Source organism: Phyllostomus hastatus, unplaced genomic scaffold, assembly GCF_019186645.2.
Source record: "Phyllostomus hastatus isolate PE091 unplaced genomic scaffold, TTU_PhHast_1.1 phas_contig_113, whole genome shotgun sequence".
NCBI lineage: Eukaryota > Metazoa > Chordata > Mammalia > Chiroptera > Phyllostomidae > Phyllostomus > Phyllostomus hastatus.
The window spans coordinates 13,008,267-13,023,063 of record NW_025333530.1 but is presented as its reverse complement, the minus strand read 5'-3'; the positions used below and the strand labels follow the sequence as shown (position 1 = coordinate 13,023,063).

The 14,797-nt window shown below is 37.3% G+C and overlaps 1 protein-coding gene across 4 annotated transcripts in view; it reads left to right on the top strand.

Annotated features, from left to right (window-relative positions):
• The window catches only part of SIK3 (SIK family kinase 3), a 261,321-nt gene that overhangs the window by 189,892 nt on the left and 56,632 nt on the right, over nt 1-14,797 (top strand). For all 4 annotated transcript variants that reach the window (XM_045837983.1, XM_045837965.1, XM_045837973.1 and 1 more), the window contains exons 5-6: nt 10,423-10,547; nt 11,066-11,189. In XM_045837983.1, the coding sequence (XP_045693939.1) occupies nt 10,423-10,547; nt 11,066-11,189 (249 nt within the window). The remainder of the gene's footprint in view (nt 1-10,422; nt 10,548-11,065; nt 11,190-14,797) is intronic.

Sequence of the window (14,797 nt, the reverse complement as noted above, 5' to 3'; positions counted from 1 at the left end):
ATTTTATTATAAGAGTAATACTAGTATTTTTAATGATGTGAGCTATTTATCATTTATATCTAATTGCCATTATGACAGTAATTATACATATCATTAAAATATATACTTCTTTTAAATTGTATTTAATTCCAATTTGAAAGTAGGTCTTATCATTGTATATAATGTCCCTAGTTTGCTTTTTTTATATAGGATTATTGCTGTTTACAACAAAAACTTCAGTGGGATCCCTGTCTTAGCTGGAAGCTCCCAGCTCCTACCCTCTTAACTGGTCACTGAGGGCTGCTCTGAGTTCTCATATATTTATTTCCTTTTTGGAAATACCTCCCTTTTCTCTTTTTCTCCCTCTCTCTCTGTTTTTAATCAGTGGGTTATTTGTAAGATATTTATTGAATACCTTCTCTTCCACAAAGCATTTTTCTGAGCACTAGGAAATCAGTAGTGAGAAAAACGGCCTGATACTTGCCCTCTCAAGAACTATAATAGAGCTTAGATCTCAGCGAATGTTTCTAAACAGCAAGAAATAGAAGGGGTGGGAGAGAAAAAGGAACCCATTCTTTTCTCTCTCCCGTCACTTATTATGAGATATTATGTATATACACAGAAATGTACTTTAACTATATATGTACACTTTAATGAATTGCTATAAGGCAGACACCTGTGCAGTTACCACTTACATCAAGAAATAGTAATTTCATCAGCCCAGACTGCACCCCTGTGCCCCATCACAACTTCATCCTTCCCCCAAGAGGTAATTACTCTCTTGGTTTTCATGTTAATTACTTACTTGCCTTACTTAAAGGGGTGTTTTTAAAGTAGTTTTACCACCTGTGTAATACAACCCTCGGGAGTGTTGTTCCAAGGGTTGCCATTTATATTGAACATAATGTGCAATGGCCCATTTTTAATGCAGTTTGTTTTTGAACTATGTGTAAATGAAATCATGCTCAATATACTATTTTGTGTCTTATTTCAGACAGCACTGTGTTTGTGAACTTTATCCATGTTTGTATAGCTTTGATTTATTCACTTTTATTTCTACATAGTATTCTGTGATGTCAGTATACCACAATTATTTCTTGATTGTATCTGTTGATGGCTGTTTGGATTGCTTTCAGTTTGGACCTCTTACTGACAGCTGCAAAACATTCTTAAATATTTATCCTGTTACATTCTTGAACATTAATATTTATTGTTAAACATTTAAGAGTGTAAACCTCGGAGTAAATTTGTGGTTCTTACAGTAATGTCTGTTTTCAGCTTGTACTTGAGAATGCCAGACCTAGTGTCCAGCCTGTGTGAGTGTTCCCATTTCTGCGTGTCTTCCTCAGTATTGGGTATTATTATACTTTGGAATTTTTATCAATCTGGTGAATTTGTAATGGTTATCACATTGTAGTTTAGTTTTTCTCTTTAATAATGAGGTTGGTGAGCTTCTTTTCCTGTCAGCTTTTTTTTTTTACAAAGTGCTTAAATAAGTCTTTTGCCCATTTTCCTACTGTGTTGTATGTCTTATTGATTTATAGGAGTTTTATTTTAGTAGTAAGGATATGAATCTTTTGTTTTATGTATATAAACATTTTCTCTGACTGCACTTTCTCATTTTACCCTTTTTTAAAAAAGAATTAATTTATTTATTTTTAGAGAGAGGGGAAGGGAAGGAGAATGAGAGGGAAAGAAACATCAGTGTGTGGTTGCCTCTCTTATGCCTCCTATTGGGGACCAGGCCCCCAATCCAGGCATGTGCCCTGGCTGGGAATCAGTCAAACCAGCAACCCTTTGGTTTGCAGGCCTGCACTCACTCAGTCCACTAACCTACACCAGCCAGGGCTCATTTCACCCTTTTAAAATGGCCCTGGCTGGTGTGACTCAGTTGGTTGGAGCATCATCCTGTAACCGAAAGGTTGAGGGTTCAATTCCCAGTTACGCCACATACCTGGGTTGTGCGTTCAGTCCCCAGTCCAGGTGCTTGTGGGAATCAAACAGTCAGTTCTTCTCCTTCTCATCAATGTCTGTCTCCCTTCCTTTCTCTTTCTAAAAGCAATGAAGCAAAATAAGTTTAATATAACAAAATTTACCACTTTTTCTTTAAAATTAATGCTTTGCATTTTTTTAAAGTTCTTAGTTCATTAATCCTTTCGTGAAAAATCTGCATAATCACCACAGATATCTGTCTGTGAAGAATCTGTACTCCTTCTGTTATTCAATCTCCAGCTCACTGCCAGACACTTCATTTCTTTTTGCCAGCATCAACATTCACCTTTTCAGTCCCCCTGACTTTCTTCAGTCTGTTCTTGCATGCCTTTCTCTGTTTTCTTGAGGTATTCGTTTCATATAGGTCATGTCTTGCAAGTGTATGTTTGGATTCATTTTTCTTTGTGTAATCCAAAGAATCATAAGTCATGCCAAAACCAATTTTCTTGCCACCACCAAAACAGGTTCTGAACTCAAACACAAAGATGACATTTGGTGTGGTCTTACACATTTTGGCTAGTTATTCCTGATTTTCTATCTTCAGTACTGTTGCCTTCTTAGGGTAAAGGATGACATTGATCATTTGTTTCTACTGAAGTAGCAATTGGTCATGAACATGCTGGTCCAGATACTTGCTGTGTCATTCATGATGGCAGCTGATCTTCAAGCAGCCAGGGAGGAAACAGCGATGCCTTGCATCTCTTTTTAAAGAAATGCTTCCATTCCCTGAGGCTATAAAGATATTCTCCTTTACTATTTTATGAAAAAGTTACAGTTTTACCTTTTACATTAAGTCTGTGATCTACTTGGAATTGATTTTAGGATATAGTGTGAGGAAGGTGTCCTATTTCATTTTTTTCCATGTGGAAAACCAGTTGTCCTTATGCCATCTCTTGATAAATGTATTCTTTTCCCACTGATATACAGTGCCTACCATTCTTCTCAATGCATTGTTTTTAGAGAAACATATAAACACATAGTATTCATCAAACACTATATTCCTTTGGGAATTATATAAGGAGAACAGAAGGTTGATAGTCAACAGCAAAATGAAAAACAGTGGACTGTTATAATTCAAGAATTTGGAAGTTGTATAAAATTAGTTACAGGATCTATCTTTACCTCATTATAAACACATACATGACTTTCATGAACCCAGTGGCCTTCAGGGCATCCAGGACATTATAGGCTGGGCTTTGCTCTTCGTTATTTTTTTTTCTTCAAATTTGTGCATATTACTTAATGAACCTCACTTTTCAGACATAAAATAAAAATAATGCTCATCTCAATGAGGTAATATATACAAGGTACAAAAACACAGCACCTGAGTGTGCTTTAAAAAATATCTGTTTACTTTATTCCACATCATTCAAAGTGCTGCACAGATGGGAAAATTGCTGTACTGAGAGAGATGAATCAAGGACAGTCCAGTTTTAGGTCCTCCCAGGATACCGGGTTCCCTTCAGCATTCTTGTTACTCAGTTGCATGGCCATGTTCATTTCTAAGTACTCTGAATGGGTTTACTAATACTTCAGAATAATTATTTATTGGTTATCATCAGACATGGTAAGAAATGCCATGTTTTATTCAGTCTTTACATTTTAGATGATTTAGAATAAATCTGAATTATGTTCATGGTCCATTCCTATGACTTAGCATGTTTTTACAACAAACTAACAAAAATTGCCCTGGCTGGTGTAGCTCAGTGGATTGAGCGCGGGCTGGGAACCAAAGTGTCCCAGGTTCGATTCCCTGCCAGGGTACATTCCTGGGTTGCAGGCCATAACCCCCAGCAACCGCACATTGATGTTTCTCTCTCTCTCTCTCTATCTCCCTCCCTTCCCTCTCTAAAAAATAAATAAATAAAATATTAAAAAATAAATAAAATACTTAAAAAAAATTATAGGGGGACATTATACCATTTCTTATCTAGAGTAATTATTATCATAGTTTTACCTCAGATAAAAGTAGTAGAGTTTTTCTAATTTTCTTTCTTTAAGAAGAAAATCACCCTTTTTCCTTTTTTGCCACATTCTCTTTCTATTCCTGCACCTGTGAAATAGGAAGTACCTACAGGTGTTTGCTAAGCCTTAATTCACAGCCATTTATTTTTCTCTACTTATTTTATCAGAAGAAATTTTTATGCATTCATTATTCAGTTCCACAGAACATCTTCACTTGAATTTCTTTTTACCTTCTTCAACTCAAGGCATAACAAAAAAATTTTTTTCTTCCCAAACCACCTTCTATTGTCTTTCATCTGTGCAGACATATGTAGTCATACTTCCTACTTTCCCCCTTTTTCCATGCCATATGTTCAGTCCTCACATACTGTTCAGTCTTTCTTCAAATTATCTTTCTTATTTTTAAATTAAATTATCCCTACTTTATCACTGGCCTTCAGCTTTACTGCACACATAATCTAGTCTTGCTTTCTGGTTAATTTTACTACATCACCTGCCTGTTCAGAAACTTTTGACAACTCCTCATTGCCTGGAAGAGTGGTTCTCGAGCCTCTTCAGAAAGAATTTTGTTTTGTTTGCTTGTTTATATTCACATCTAAATTATTTCCAGGAGCCTTGGCCAGGTGGCTCAGTTGGTCAGAGCCACCTCAGTTGGTGGCATCATTTTGTACATCAGAAAGTTGCAAACTTGATTCCTGGTCAGAGTACATATCTGGGTTGCAAGTTTGATCCCCAGTCAGGGCTCCTGTAGGCGGCAACCAGTTGATTCTTCTCTCTCACATTGATTTTTTTTCTCTCTCTCTCTCTCAAATCAATAAACATATCCTTGAGTGAGGATTAAAAAGGAAAAAAAAGTCTGAAGCACTATTGTTTTTTTATTAGTATTTCCAGGAGATTCAATAGTTCAAAGGTTTATGGATCATTCTAAATTCATTTTCAAATGACTCCAGTGATTCTGATGTACAGACAGGGTTGAAAATCAATGGTTGGAGAGAAAAAAAGGGGGATGGGATGTGTGGTGCCAGTGGTTAGATGTAAGTAGTTAGCAGAATAGTAGTTTTTTTATTTAGGTGGTAGGTTCAAGAATCCTTATTGCATTACTGAAAATAACCACTAGGAGAAAACATAGGGGTGAATCTTTGTAACCTTTGTTTAGGCAGTGGTTTCCTTAGATGTGACACCAAAAGCATAAATGACAAAAGAACATCAAGATAAAATGGAACTTCATAAAAATCAAAAGCTTCTGTAAGCTTTACAGTAAAGGACACAATCAAGAAAGTGAAAAGATAATCCACAGAGTGGGAGATATATTTGCAAGTGATATCAATAGACTTATATCCAAAATATATAAGGAATTCTTGTAACTCAATAATAAGACAGCCCAATTTTTAAAAGGGCAAAATATTTGAATAAACATTTATCCAAAGAAATGTATAAATGGCCAGTGGGAAATGCAAATCAAATCCATAGTAAGATATCATGTTACCTTGTTAAAATGACTATAATTAAACAAAACCAATAATGATGTGGAGAAACTGGGACCCTTGTGCCTTGTTGGTTGGACTTTGAAGTGGTACACATACTATGGCTAACAGTTTTGGCAGTTCCTCAAAAAGTTACCATGCTATATGATCCAGTAATTTCACACCTAGATATATACTCAAGAAATTAAAGCATAGATTCACAAAATAACTTACATGAATGTTTGTAGCAGCGTTACTCATAATACTGAAAAGTAGAAACAATCTAAATGTTCATTAGCTGATGAGTGGTTAAATATTACTCAGCAATAAAAAGGAACTACTGATACATGCTACAACATAGTGAAAACCTGCTAAGTGAAAGATGCCAGTCACAAAGATCACATATTGTATGATTTCTTTTATAGAATTATTCAGAATAGAGAAATTCAAAGAGACAAAGTTAACTGGTGGTTGCCTAGGGCTGGGCATTTGTGGAAAAGTTGAGGGGAAGTGGAGAGTGACTGCTAATTGGCTTGGAGTTTTTTTGGGGGGTTGAGGAAAATGTTCTAAAAATAATTGAGGTGATTGTCATAGAACTCTATGAAAATACAAAACACCACTGAACAGTGTACTTTAAATGGGCGGATTTTATGGGATGTGAAATGTATCTCAGTAAGACTGTAGAAAAGTCTAAATAAAAAGGCCATGAGTAAAGCAGTGGTGAGACGGTGTCATGAACCACAGGTGATCCATAATCAATTATTGTAACTGAAGTCTAATAAAAATTTTTTTAAGACATTTTTTTTAGAGAGGGGGGAAGGAAAGGAGAAAGAAGAAGAGAAAACATCAATGTGGGAGAGAAACATCAATTAGTTGCCTCTCACATACCCCCAACTGAGGACCCAGCCCACAATCCAGGCATGTGTCCTGACCTGGAATTGAACTAGAAACCTTTCTGTTTGCAAGACAACACTGAACCCACTGAGCCACACCAATCAGGGCTGAAGTCTAATAAAATTTTTGAATTTTTTGAAAAAAAGAAGAAAAGGAAAGAAAGAAAAATACTGGTTCACAGAATGAAGTCTAAGGCTCTTATTTTATAATTTAAAGCTATAGTTTGGTTGATGCTACTATATAATCTTATTTCTTGCCACATGCATACCTCTGCAAACCCCACATCATACCCAGGGCAGTCTTGTTATTGTTGCTTGAAGGTAGCACAGTAGTTCGAAGTGATATGTCTTTGTGGTGCTGTCCCCCAGCCATTGTTCAGAATACCCTTTTTGCTTTCCCCTCTGCCTCCTCAGATCCTAGCTATTCAACTAAGTTCTACTTCCTTTTTGAGTCCTTCCATAGGAGCATATATTGTCTGCCTTTGGTTCTTTCATAGGAATCAACATATTCCTATACCCATTGGAATGCTTCCATATATATATATATGTTGTATTTTGAGTGAAGGATATGAAAGAACCTATTAGGAGATTATGAGAGACATAGAAATAAAAAGCTTTAGTAAGTAATGTAAGACATTATGAATAAGAACAGCTCTAGAACCAAAACCAAAATGGAATTACAGTTTTCTAGGTTCAAGGTAACTGAGCAAACTTCAGTTCTGAAAGCTCTTGTTTCCCTGCTGCTTTGGCATTTCTGAACCAAGCCTGCAAGAAGTCTTCCTCATTCATTTTACTCATTGCTTTACATTTTTTTATAATCATTTTCTTTTCCAAGTTGGGTCATCTTGCAGTTTTTTCAGTTGTCTCTATGTGTAGATAACTAAAAACCAACAAAAGTCTTAATTCTGTTTCATATCTGTCTATTCCCCACTTGCTCCATTCCATTTAACTTCCTACCACATATTCCAGCAGCATTCCTCAAGTACTTCCCTAAACTACCAACAAACCCCAAATTATACTGGTCTGACTTTTAACTGCTTTTATTTTCCCTTCCAATCTTCTTAAAATGTGTGGCAAAATGATCCTAAGGGGAAACAGTTGAGAGACTAAAAAGAAGACATTCTTCCTACCCCAATTATTCAATCCCTGAAGTGTTGATTAGAAGGAGTTCAACTTGAAAAATGACTTCCAGATTTAGTATATGTTAATAATTTGAGGTTTCTTCTACATCCATAATTTAAATTTTGAGGAAATAAATTATGTTACAGCTACACTGATGATGATTTAGCCTGAATTTTAACAAGCTGCACAGAAATATTGAAAATAAATGTGAAATACTGGTGAAGAGGCACTAGTACTAAAGATAAAAGAGCAGTATACTTTTAATAAATCTGTCAATTCATAGTATTATGTATATTAAGTGGGAGGGTGGGTATATCCTGTTAGGTTTGGTACATTAAAGAATGAATTGAGATATCCCAGGATCATTTATTGGAGGAAGCTGGCCTTAATGGAAAAAAAAGTGTCATAGTAGGCAGGGAGAAGCAAATTTTGTTTATATGTGCAATACCTTTAGAGTCAGGAGTAAGAACAACACTTACTTGAATGATTATAGGAGACCCTTGGACAGGTTTGCAGGATTAGAAGGTTTTTTGCTTGGTATGTAATAGGAAATAAGAGCAGAGTGGGTAGAGGACTTATCGTTGAGTCTTGTTGAAATTTTGCTGTTGGTCATTCCATTCATTGGATCTAGCTGTGGATACCAGGTATTTGGCTGTGACATGCTGTAAAAGCGGGTGCTTCCCCAGATGTGGCTCTCTTTAATTGTCAGGCCCAAATCATATCATTCATTCTTGCATACTCATTTCTCTTATAAACACCTAATGGCAATCTAAACCTCTAGCCATAGCTGAAGGTAGTTCCCTTTGACAATGTTTTCTTTGTAAAGAAAGAAAACGACCATCTGTTTGGTTGGTACAAGATACAAGCTTATGCCATTAACTTTGTGTCTTCCCCTCCACGACAGTGTGAAATGGTAGAAAGGTTATTAATTGTAGATAGAGCATTAGTGATTCAAAATGATAAAAATTCTATATATTTTAAGTTGCTTATTAGGGAAATTTAAAGTCAGCTGGTTTTAATTCATTGCTCAGCCTCTTCTGGACAGAAGAGGCATCTGTTTTCCATTGAAGAATGGTAACATTTGATTTCTCATAGTAGCTATTGTGAGAGTCTAATGATGGCCCTGACCTCTAAGCCCCTCATGATCATTAATTTTAGAAATTTAGGAGGGATAGTTAGGAGGTAGAGGCTCTAGTAGCTGGCCAGTTGCTGTTGTCGGTATGAGAAGGCTCTAGTAGCCAGGAGGTGATAAGAGGATTGGCCCAACAATTTTATTACAGCTTAATTCAGTGACCCTTTCTTGAGTCCCTGCTATGTATGGGAATACTTTGTGGAGGTTAGGGTAAATGAAATAATATCCCTCCCATTTACTGACTAGTGGAGGGAATAAACATGTAATACAACTAAGTATAATATAAGGCAGAGTTGTGATTGGGTGGTAGAGGGATAAACAAAGGACTATGGAAGCACAGGGGAGGAAACCATTGACGTGGTTTTTTGTGGTGGAAATCAGTTAAGGTTTCATACAGGAAGTAATATTTGACTGGTCCTTGAAACAAAGTGATATTTCATATATGAAAGGAAAGGAGAGGGCATGGCCCAGAGAGGAAATAGCATAAGTCAGGCACATAAACACAGGATGTGAGTAGTCTATTAATGCTAGAATGGCCAGGGATAAGTTGGAAAGGTAGGATGGAGTTGAGTTATGAGACACTGCAAACAGCAATGCTAATTTAGACTGTTCTTTAAGCAGAAGGGGGCCACCAAATGTTTTCCAGCAAGGTGTTAACACAGGGCAATTTGTGTAACATTCACTGTGCAATGAATGGATGGCTTACAGAGAAATAATAGGTATAGGTGATAAGCAGTAGCATCAGTCTATGTCAGAGATGATAAAGAGTATGAACTGAGATGGTAGGAATATAAAGAGAAATGAGGAGATAGATGTAAAACACATTTACAGGGTAGAAGCAATTAAGCTTCACCATTTGGAAATGGAAAGTGAGGAAGAAAGAAAAGATGACTCCAGTACTTCTAGTAACTGGGATGGTGATTCCATTAATAACCATGGGATTATCACTTGAAGAGCAGATTTGATTTTGGGAAATGGTAAGTTTGAAGTGTTCCTTTCCAGGCAAGTATTATAAGTTCATGTCAAGAACTTAACAATTGAGATTAGAGTCAGAGAGGTAAATTTGTAGAATTATTACCAAGCAAATTATAGTGGGACTAGAAGAGTTAAGCCCTCAGAAAAAAGTGTAGAGCAAGGAGACAGTGAAAATCAGCACATCTTACTAGAAAACACCTGTGGATAGTAGAAAGACGAAAAGCAAATAGCAAAAGGAGACAGTTGTCAATGAGAATAAAACTAGGAAGGGAAGAAAAGGATTTCATACAGTAGGGAGGTGTTGAGCATTTTCAGATGCTGTGACCACAGGGAATGTGATAGATCCTGGGAAGGAGGGAGTTCCAGCCTGTTGTACATATGAGTTGTTCATAATATTTATACACATAAAAGTACTTACAAAACAGCAATTGTCTTTATTTTGAATAAGCAACCTTAATAATAATAATAATGTGTCATGAATACATTTACCATAAGAAGTAAAAGTAATTTGAAAATTTTGAGTCCAGTTGAGTAAGCTTGTATGATTTTATGATTCTGATGTTGTCATAACATCAATCATTATCCAATTTTATTTTTGTTCTTAAAGGAACAAGTAACACTTGCCTCACTAAGCCTAGATTTTTGAAGGAACAGTGCTTATTTTGCTGACATAAACCAATTTTGTTTACTTTTAGTTAACCGGATATCTTTTGCATTCAAGCTCATCTGCAGCTTTGTTTCACTATTATTTTAAGTTTAAGGGGCTGGTTGTATAATTTCCAAATGTTGTCTTTTTACATTGGATATTCAAACTTGATGATCCAGATCCTTTATTCTCGTGCCTACTAGCTAGTATTTGCCAGGTTCAGATAATATGAGTTATATCCATTTGTCTTTCTAGATTTTGGCTTCAGCAACCATTTCACCCCTGGGCAGCTGCTGAAGACGTGGTGTGGCAGTCCTCCGTATGCTGCCCCTGAGCTCTTTGAAGGAAAGGAGTATGATGGGCCCAAAGTGGATATCTGGGTATGTGACTGCCTTCTCTCAGGCCCTGTAGCAATAGTCACCTCATCCTGAACAACCCAATATTGCTGCTTGTGAATTGAGATCTTGCTCACCTGTTCTTTGAATTCCCAGTTCTTCATGTAGTCTTTTCCCCAGCAGGATTGAGACACAGATTTCAAACTTCCCATTTGCATGTACAAAAAGAAAACACTAAGGGCAAACTTGGATGGTGCCCTTGTTAAGAACAGAGATTCTTTCTGTTGTTGCCACTTGCCTTCTTCCTAGAGGAAGAATACTGAGAGAAATTCTAACTGTGTTACCCAAAATTAATGTGTGGAAGCAAAGAAGGTTAACTGTTCTAAAGATGATTGGCCTTGACAATGCCCCATATTATTTCTCATTTAAAAAAAAAAAAAAGAATAAAAAGTTTGTTCCATTATCTTGTGCATGACTCACATCATCTTCAGACACATACTATAATAGCCTCTTTTGTTTCCTCTGATGTGATTAATTGTATATACTCTCTGTTTTGGATGCAGAGCCTTGGAGTCGTCCTCTATGTGCTTGTGTGTGGTGCCCTGCCATTTGATGGGAGCACACTACAGAATCTGCGGGCACGGGTGTTGAGTGGAAAGTTCCGCATCCCATTTTTTATGTCCACAGGTAAGGGTGTTGGCAGCACACAGCTATGATTGGGTTCGTGGAAAGCTAGGCATGTTAGGCTCTCCTAGAAATTAAGTGATGGAAATTAAGTGATGGAGTATAAATGGTCCACTTAACAACCTACCTTTCTTTTTTTTTTTAAGTCCTTACCTGAGGATATGTTTATTGATTTTTAGGAGGAAAGGGAAACAGCGTAAGAGTGAAATATTGATCGGTCGCCCCCCAAAAAGCACCCCAACTGGGGATCAAGCCTTTTGGTATTGGGACAACGCTCCAACCAACTGAGTGACCCAGTCAGGGCTAACAGCCATCCTTAGCTCTGGTTTGCTGAGTAGGTACCTCCAGAGGCAGGAGTCTATAGGAATAGTGTGCAGGCTTTGGCATCAGATGGCTCTACAGAGTTTGTCTGAGTTTGGCTCTAGGCTGTGCACGTAACAGCTGGTGTTGTGTGGCAGATTACTAAATCTTTCTGAGCTTTGATTTCTTCATCTATAAATGGTTGACAGTTATGTGAGGATTATTACTATGGGGACTAAATTAAATAATATATGTAAAGAATCATTAGGCACCCCACATAGTAGCAAGGCAATAAATATGACTGTTTCATCCCATCCTTCACCCCCTTTCACCCTTTTTCAGGATAATATTTCCATTTCCTGGGAACCACTGAAATGTGGTAATAAATGCCAACAATAAAACAGTCTTTGAACCTTAGTGTTGCTGCTACTATTGGGTTGGCCCAGAAGTTCATTTTTTTCTGTAAGATGGCTCTAGTAGCATTTAGTTGTCTTGAATTTCATTCAGAACAATTTTATAAGATTGCACTGTGACAGTTGTCATATCAGCATGCATTTAAAAATAATAAAAACTTATGAATTTTTCTGTAACCATTTTAATGTTGAAGATATAATATTGTTGAAGATAGCCACAACAATCAGACCAAAAGAAATAAGTCATCCAAACCAGAAAGGAAGAAGTAAAACTGTCTTTATTTGCAGATGACATGATACTGTACCTAGTGAACACCAAAGATTCCACCAAGAAATAACTAGAACTGATAAATGAATTCAGTAAAGTAGCAGGATACAAAATTAATACACAAAAATCAGTTGTATTTTTATATTTCAATAGTGAACAAAGAGAAAGGGAAATTAAGAAAGCGATTTTATTCACAATTGATACAAATGAATAAAATACCTAGAAATAAACATAACCAAGGTTTACATTAAAAGATTGGTGTACTCAGAAAATTATAAGACACTGAAGAAAGAAATAGAATAAAATACAAATAAGTGGAATCACATACAGTGCTCATGGATAGGAAGAATTAATCTCATTAAAATGTCTATACTACCCAGAGCAATCTATAGATTCAATGCAATTCCTATCAAGATTCCAATGACATATTTCACAGAACTAGAACAAATATTTCAAAAATTTATGTGGAACCACAAAAGGCCCTGAATAGCAATACTGATCCTGAAAAAGAACAGAGTTGGAGGAATGATGCTGCCTAATATCAAACTGTACTATGAGTCCATGGTAATCAAAACAGCATGGTACACTCATAAAAAAGAACACATAGATCAATGGGACAGAGTAGACAGCCCAGAAATAAACCCACACCTTTATAGTCAATTAATGTTAGACAGAGGAAGCAATTACATACAGTGGGCTAAAGATAGTTTAGTCAGTAAATGCTGTTGGGAAAATTGGACAGATACATGCAGAAAAATGAAACTAGACCATCTTATTACACCGCACACAAGAATACATTCAAAATGAATCAAGGACATAACTGTTAGACCCGAAACCATAAAAATTGTGCAAGAAAACAACAAAATCTCAGACATTGCTTTTAGCAATATTTTATCAGAAGGTCTCCCTAGGCAAGGGAAACACAAGAAAAAATAAATAAATGGGACTATATCAAAATAAAAAGTTTTTGTATAGCAAAGGAAATCATCAACAAAATAAAAAGACAGCCCAAGAGAACATACTCACTGATAAACCTGATAAAGGATAATTATCCAAAATTTATGAAGAACTTACAAAACTACAACAAAAAAACAACCCAAATTTAAAAAATGAGCAAAGGACCTGAATAAACACTTCTCCAAAGAGGACATACAGATGGCCAATAGACATATGAAAAGATTCTCAGTGTCACTAATCATCAGAGAGATGCAAATTAAAACCACAACGAGGGACTTCTGGTCAAGATAGCAGCATAGGCAGACATGGCTCACCTCTTTGCACAACCACAGCAAAATTACAACTAAAATATAGAACAACCATCACTCAGAACCATCAGAAATAGAACTGAATGGAAGTTTGACAAATACAGAATTAAAGAAACCACATACATGCAGATTGGTAGAAGGGGTGCAGATGCGGAATAGGCTGTTCCCTCACCCACATGTGGTGGATAAAAATTTGGGAGGAAGGTATCAGGAATAAGGAGTCCCAGCCCGACACCAGGCCCCCCCAACCCCCCAGGCAAGGGTTCCAAAGCCAAAAGATGAAATTCCCACAAGTTCTGGCTGCAAATACCAGTGGGGTTAGTCAGTGGAAGAAACTTCTGGAACCCCAAGCAGTTCCTCTTAAAGAACTCACACATAGACTCCCCTGCTCGCACTCACTCCCTCTGAGCTTCAGCATTGGGGTAGCAGCTTGAAAGGCACTAGTGGTGTACAGGGAAAAACTAAGTGGCTGAGATCTAGGTGAGCAGAGGCCATTGTCCTTTTTCCAAACTTCCCTCCACAGAGCTGCAAGTTGGTGCCTTATCTGAGACTCCATCAATCTGGCTAACACTCTGACCCACCTTGGAGATCCCCACAGACTTCACCCCACCCAACTTATGGGTCCACCCATCCTTCTTTTACGTAAGAATAGCTGGTTTGGTTCCTGCTTCACAACTTCCTAAATCCTATCAAACAAGCAGCAGCTGACCTTAGTGAGCCCTAACCCCATCACTAGGAGCAGCCAGCCTAGTTTCATAGCTTGGCTTCACCTGGAAATCTCTAAGTCTAGCACAAGTAGCAGGCATCTCAGGTTCCTTTATAGCTCAGGAAGGGTGACCCAGGCGAAACACAGGTGGGAGCTGACCTTGGTCTGCACCACCTGGGAAACCCCAGTACCAGCACACCCAATGGACAGCTACAGACCACGTCAGAACACCACCACCATGCCCCTGCACAGCTGATCCTCCACAGAGGACAGAGGTTGGTGATAAGTGGTCACCACCAGTCCTTGCAACTGACTGGCTGAGATGAATACCTCCTATTCACCTACCATCAACAACTAAAGCTCAACTACAAGATGAAGGTGTATTCAGCCCACATGAAGGTTGTATCTTGAGTACCAGGCTTGAGTGACAGGGCAGGCTGTGCCACTAAAGTCTACAGAACACCTACTACATTAGGCCATACTACCAAGACATGGAGTCAAAGTAGCTCTACCTAATACATAGAAATGAACACAGGGAGGCTGCCAAAATGAGGAGACAAAGGAACATGGCCCAAATGAAAGAACAGATAAAAAATCCACACAAAAAAACTAAACAAATGAAAATAAACACTTTTTCAGATTCAGAGTTAAAAACACTG